The sequence below is a fragment of the Cicer arietinum genome, chromosome 6 (assembly GCF_000331145.2).
Source record: "Cicer arietinum cultivar CDC Frontier isolate Library 1 chromosome 6, Cicar.CDCFrontier_v2.0, whole genome shotgun sequence".
Classification (NCBI taxonomy): domain Eukaryota; kingdom Viridiplantae; phylum Streptophyta; class Magnoliopsida; order Fabales; family Fabaceae; genus Cicer; species Cicer arietinum.
The window spans coordinates 31844214-31851178 of NC_021165.2; the positions used below are offsets into that span (position 1 = coordinate 31844214).

The 6965-nt window shown below is 30.9% G+C and overlaps 1 protein-coding gene across 2 annotated transcripts; it reads right to left on the bottom strand.

Moving 5' to 3' along the window:
- Nucleotides 1–877: 877 nt before the first annotated feature.
- On the bottom strand, nucleotides 878–3085 carry LOC101496460 (elongation factor 1-delta 1-like). Of its 2 annotated transcripts, none has more exons than XM_004507134.4 (8): nucleotides 2947–3085; nucleotides 2612–2712; nucleotides 2409–2525; nucleotides 1991–2084; nucleotides 1755–1881; nucleotides 1565–1678; nucleotides 1236–1397; nucleotides 878–1133 (listed from the first exon to the last, which is right to left on the bottom strand). In XM_004507134.4, coding segments are annotated over exons 2-8 (702 nt in total). In that variant the 5' UTR covers nucleotides 2698–2712; nucleotides 2947–3085; the 3' UTR covers nucleotides 878–1131. The 2 variants fall into 2 exon arrangements, with proteins under 2 accessions (XP_004507191.1, XP_027191198.1); XM_027335397.2 differs by lacking the exon at nucleotides 2947–3085 and adding an exon at nucleotides 2849–2871.
- Nucleotides 3086–6965: the final 3880 nt, after the last annotated feature.

The window sequence follows — 6965 nt, forward strand, 5'->3', positions numbered from 1 at the left end:
GGTTATTAAATATGAGTAGTTTTAGTTGTATTTGATTGGTCAATATCATAATAATGTTTGATGTTTATGCTCCAAGTACGAATTTGAGACAAAACGTTTAACCTAACAATATTGACATTTACCAATTTAACTAAGATTTAAGGAGAAAACTATTTGATGTTTAATTTTTGTATGCTATTTTCTTTTCTTGGTCACATTTTTTATCTAATTAATTAGTTTTAATTTATCTTGGCTTCTTAAAAAAAATGCTATCAATGTAAGATGCTGGGTGTCTCCCTCACGTACAAATGATTTAATTTAATCATATACTATACCTTTCATTGAAAATCAAGCAACGTCTAAACATCTTCCTTAAAAATAATTGTAGATACTATTAAGACACCAATATGTATAATAGAATCCAATCGTATCACAACTCTACATATAAACATCAGTGACATCTTGTTCCCTTGGTTCTCCTAGTCGTATTTCTACATATTCTAATACCTATACATGTAACATAATTTATCCCATCTTTCAGACAACTTGGTATAAAAAAATAAAAAATAATTTGTGTTTGAATCCAGCAATAGGAAATTTCATCCAAAGATTCAACCCACACGATTGTATAATCTCTTTATATAATGTAGAACCTTTACATAATCAAACAGAAAACCATCTTCCTCCAAAGCTTAAAACACATTTTGTATTCGAATTACTCTCTATAAACAACTTATTTGATTTTATCTATTAATATAAACCCTTTCTAATATTTTAAAAAAATTCAAAACAAAATAGCTTACTACATGTCCAAAAAAAATTTACTTTTTTCAATAGGTTTTTCATGAAACTTATGAAAACCATTTACGACTTGTGTGAAGGCCATAGTGCAAGGTCATTAGAGAAAATAGCCATCAAATTTGGGGGACATGAACAACAATCAAAATTTGTAGGACCACAATTTCAATGCTTTAAGCTTAAATCATTATTAGACAATCCATATAATGGTGATGAAATTACAAATACAACTCAAGGTCAAATGACCACAACTACAATAAGGTTTGCAAAAACAAAACTCAGCTTCGGATAATAGTGTCCCTTGATTGTCATTCCTAATCATTGCCATAATCTCAATGTCCCATGAATAGCAGATTCTGCATCAAATCAAATATTATGAAATAGCATTAGAACAAGATGTTCACACATATATCATTATGATATGCATGCATCTTATGACCAATCTGAAAATTACTTACATATTTTGTTGAAGGCAACAATGTCACAACTCTGGACATATTCATTGATGGGCTCAACAGTAAGACGTTCCTCAATAAGAGTGTCAACAGAAACCAGGTCATCCACAATAGAAAGCATAATTTGCAGTTTCTTGATACCGTACCCAACAGGAACAAGTTTTGCTATCACATTAATAAACTAATATCAGAATTCCCAACAAAAATAAACTAAAAATAAATATACTAAAACATATGTATTGAAAAATTAATATTAAAGTAGTTATTTTTCAAAACATTTAAAATGTACAAATATTAATTAATAAACAATGAGAAAAAGAAAAATAACATACATGCACCCCAGAACAACCCTTCCATCTCTACAGATCTCACTGCTTCTTCAAGCTTTTTCATGTCGGTTTCATCATCCCATGGCTTCACATCCATCAGAACAGATGATTTCCCACCTGAGGATGTAATCAGCAGATGATTATTCGACCAGATTTCAAATAATTATGACTATACGATAAAACAGAAACTTACTCTCTTTCTTTTTGCCAGATGCCTTCATGGCCGCTGCACGATCCTCAGCTGCCTTCTTCTCTTCCTCTGTCTCTTCACCAAACAAATCAACATCGTCATCGTCATCGTCATCCTCTGCTTCAGTAGCCTGATCAACATTTTACAATCAATAAACATTTAGAGTTAAAGTTCTCAAAAGAAAACATGACATCAACTACAATTCAACTATTCAGTATCAATGTTTCTCAAATACTCACCTTGGAGTCAGCAGCTGGAGGAGTAGCAACAGCCTCTTCAGCAACAAGAGAGGATGACTCCACAGTGACACCAGATCCCTCACCAGAAACACCACTAGTGACACAAAATTAGATTCAAAATTTAAAATAAATGCATAAAGAATACAAGTCATTTAAATTACTAAATCAATACACAACAACCCCAGCACCAAATAAATACAAAACCATTGCATAACAAACCACAAAAGATAAGGATTAGGCTCCTCTAAAGTTAGTAGTTAATAAAATGAACAAATCAATGGCTAATATTTTAAGCACACATGATTTGTTATGTATCTGCATATAATATCAACCATTGATTTGTTGATCAACTGTTTGATTTCAAAGATTACACCATTAATAATAACTGACATGAGTCATGATGGGAAGGGAAACTTACGAAATTCTCAACAAAGCATCAATGTGCTTGTACCATCTAGACACATTCACAAATTCATCTGATGGAACTGATGACAAAGCTGAATAGACAGTGATATCATCCTTTGAAGCTTGGTATCTAAACAGATCAAGTAACATAAGAAACCAAAACACAAGAAGAAAAAAAATAAAACAAAGGATTACAAAAAAAGTAACATAACCTACCCACTGATATAACTGCGTGTGAGAAGGTACTCATCAAGTTTCTTCAACCCAGATTCAGACTTAAGGTTGTAGAGTGTGACTGCCATTTTCTTCTTCTAATTCTGCAAAACATGCATAATAATTATTACAATAGCAACAACCAAACAACATGAATTTTCAAAAAATTGCAATTTCTTATCGAAATTTATCACCAAAAATGAAAACCCTAAAAATGACATATTCAGAAAGACAATTTACTGATTCAGGTTACAAATTGACTATGTTAACATCGAAGTTAAGAGTATCACAGGTTTTGCGAATTTAGATTGAAGAACAGTTCGATTGAATGTGTTTACCTGTGTGGAGAATCGCAAAATCGAAGACAACGGCAACGAGAAAGAGAGACAGTGAGAGTGATATGAAGAAGCTTCTAGATTTATATTCTAGTCAACATGCAAATTTGTTTATTAATCAAATTAATTTTTTAATTTTATAAATTAATAAAACATTTGGAAAGTTGTAAATTATTAACTAAAATAGATTTTTTTATAAAGTTTTTGTTGTTATATAATTTAATATGTAATTGAAATATAATTTTTTTTTTATGTTGATCTCGTCCATATCAAAATAAATATACCTATAAAATTTTATCATAAATTAATTAATTATAGACAAATTATTTATAAAAGATTTTGACGATAAAAATTTAGATATAAATTTTTTATTATTAATTTAAAATTTTAAATGTGTTTGTTTATTTATAAAATTATTAATTTTATTTACGCTCAATATTTGAAGGATAAAATTGGTTATTCAAATCATTTATATTCCAAAGAAAAAACCTTAACCTAATTTAATAATTGGGTCATGGACGGCCCAATTGGATCACCCGTCTAAACTTATTTTAGGAGAACGGTACTTCTCACTAGGGGTGTGCATGGTTGGTTTAAAAAAAAAAAAAACCAAATCATATCCATTTAAAAACCAGTATATGAATTTGGATCTATAACCAAATCTATTATTTGGTTTAAAACTCGTTATAAAACCAATTGTAAAACTGGTTATGGTTAAATAATTGGTTTTTTTTATGCAACCAATTTTAAAAAATCAATTTTAAAATCGATTTTTTTCAAAATTAGTTAAAATTTGGTTATGTTTAAATATCCATTTTTAAAAAACAATTTAGGCATAGTTTAAAAACCGATTATTTATAAAAAAAAAAATCGATAAAATTCTCAAACCAACTCAAAATCACAAAATATAAGTAAATTTTTGAAGCATCTCCCTTCAAACATTTGCTAGTATAAAGGAAGTCAAGTAACTAATTGAGTCAATATCTTCAAAAGTCATATACTAACTATATCAAGAACAATTACAAAAAAAAATGTAATTTAATGAATAGTTCAAGTCATACAATGAATTTCCAATTTTATCTAACTTCAACTAACACATAAAATGAAAAAAGTTCTTAAGTGTAGTAGTAAAACTCAAAAAACATAAAAATAGTCACTCGTGTATAAAATGGAACTAGAAATGGCTCAAAGGACTAAGAATAAAGATAAAGATAAAAGAAAAACAAGAAAGGATCCAGTTGAAATAGGGAACAATGTTGATGTTGCTGCACTTTTGATAGATGGTGTTGATGTTGGCTCATTCACATGAGTGGCCAAACCTGGTGCTTCAGCAGATTTAGGAAAAGATGCTGAGGACAAGCTTGCAGCTAGAATTATTATAATGATTCAAATTAGAGAAACTAATTATGATAAAATCTAACTCCAAAGATCAAATTGGTTTATGATTTTTCAAACACAACACAATGAATTATTAACAAAATTAAAAATAATTGACAAAGCCACAATTAATTAAGTTTAAAATATTGAAATTCTTTAAACTGAATTGATACTAGACATGAGTTGAAAATTGTAATAATTGACACGAACTATAATATGTGTTATGTGTTGGTGAATCAGGTTGTTGTAGGCACTTTCAAGCAAGAAGGCTATAAGGAATCGAGGGAAAACAAGAAATCAAATGAATCATCTCCTGTTGTTGCTGCTCCGCCACCAAAAGTGTTTGGTGGTAATTCAAATTCAGAAAAGGTTATCCCTGGAGAAGATTCCAAAATATTTGTAGAAGGACATACTAATTGCCTTTCACCAACATCTGGATTTTTGCCAACTACTCATGATGATCAAGCTGCAACTTATGATCAAGCTTCAACTCATGATCATCAAGCTGCTGCAAATAATGATCAAGCTTCAAACAATCAAGTTGCAACTCATGATGATCATGCATTAAACAATCAAGCTGCAACTCATGATGATCAAGATTCAAACAATCAAGTTGCAACTCATGGTGATCAATTCAGTTTGACTGTAAATTGTAACAATTCAGTTTAAAGAATTTCAATTTTAAGACAAGGCCACAATTGTAATAATTGACACAATGAATTATTTTAATTTGTAACTAAATTCAATACAAAAATTTCAAAACCAAATATTTGTAAATTGCATAACGTATTCAGATTTAAACGAAAAAAGTCAAAATGAGTTACATAAAGAAACATACCATTAGCAGCAGCAGGGGCTTCAAATTGAAATTGAAAAATCTAAACTTTGCATCCTCTGCATCCAAGTTGAAATTTTCATTCTCATCAATTTCCCTAATCACTTCAAATTTAATGTAATTTAAATTCAGTTCATACCTCACATGTAATTTAATGTAAGCTATACGTCCTAAAAGCCCTTCTCTATACCCTTAGCAAAAACCTCAATCAAGTTTTTATCAACATAAAGCTTATTCAATGTCAGAGTCCCAGTTTTGTCAATTCTCAATCTTCACCAAGAGAAACATGAACCGAATAAGCACCACCAAATTTCATAGAAGTTATTTCTGAAGAAAAAAAAAAGTTACTTATCAAATCATAATTTAATAATTATTAACTTATATTCAACTATTAAAACATATACAATGTTACCTTCCTCTAAAATCTCATGCTCCTTGAAATCCTCAACTAAAAGTGAATCACTTATTGAAGACGATTTACGCAATCCTTTAAGCCAACTAGCAGTACAAACCAGAGCTTCAACCGTTTGAGGTTTGAGACAACTACGGTATTCGTCAATCACTCGTCCTCCGGTACTAAAAGTAGACTCAGAGGCCACTGTGGAGATAGGTATGGCAAACAAGTCTTTGGCTATCTTTGCAAGAATTGGAAAATGGCTTGAGTTTAACCTCCACCAGTTTAAAACATCAAAGTTGGTGGATGACCGACTCTCTAAAGATTCTTCAAAGTACCTTTCCAAATTAGACTTTTCAGTAGATGACGAACCAATGCTCATTAAAAATCTATTATAACTATAAAGATCTTCCTTACCACTTAAATCAAATTCAGTCGATTATGATTCACTTTGGAATCCTTCTCCAACACCACTATACTCTAGAATTAGTTCATCAAACGGGTTTTCAACAAATCTTTTAATTTGGTTGCATCAAATGAATTAAAGTTCTGAGTGATCAACCAATTGACAAACTTTAATTTGTTCCTGGGGTCTAAGATAGAAGAAATCAACAACAACATGTTCAAATTTTCATATTTTCCCCAATATTTGTCATACTTTGTTTTCATCATATCGACCATTACTTTTAAGCACATATCCTTGGAGTTGCACATTTTAAGTATTTTTTCACCTATTCCAAAAACCTCTAACATATACATTAGGCAATATAGGAGGAACCAGATATTCGTAAGGTGGCATCATAAAACATTTTTAAAAATGGCATAATTGATTGTGCTTTCGCCCAATCTAAACCAGTAGGCACACCTTTCCCCTTCCCCTTAAGTAGTTCCTCAGAATACTTAGGATCATGAATTTCAAGCACTTCAAATGCCTTTTGATGCTTCAAAGCCGAGTCTAACATTAAATATGTTGAGTTCCACCTAGTTTCCACGTCAAGACAAACTAGACCTTTGTATTCAGAGTTTGACCGTTCTACACATGCTTTAAATTTCGCAAACCTAAGAGGAGAAGACCTAGCATATTATTTAGAATACTAGGTTTTCTTGATCAAACCTAGGCACTGAAGGGGAAGAAATAGTATGACCTTCAACATTCATTGCATCCAATGTTCTCTTCCTCTGGTTAAACTCGCTATTGGGGTTTTTCTTACATCCCTTTGAATGTTGTATCATTGAACTCGTCCCATTATCACACTTGAGCTTCTTGCTACAATGGTTGCAAATAGATGTCCCATCCAAGTTAGGATCTACTGTGAAATCATTCCAAACAAACGATTGGTTTTTACGACCTTTGGTTCTAGGTGGTAACATAGTAGTTGTGTTCGGGACAATTGGTGGAGGAGAAACAAACAAATC

What these genes read in the sequence shown, in the direction of transcription:
- LOC101496460 (XM_004507134.4), bottom strand. Translation starts at nt 2,697, where the DNA reads ATGGCAGTCACACTCTACAACCTTAAGTCTGAATCTGGGTTGAAGAAA. An exon ending in CTCCAGCTGCTGACTCCAAG is followed by an intron (nt 1,882 to 1,990) that starts GTGAGTATTTGA and finishes AATGTTGATCAG; the next exon opens with GCTACTGAAGCAGAGGATGA. An exon ending in ATCTGGCAAAAAGAAAGAGA is followed by an intron (nt 1,679 to 1,754) that starts GTAAGTTTCTGT and finishes TTACATCCTCAG; the next exon opens with GTGGGAAATCATCTGTTCTG.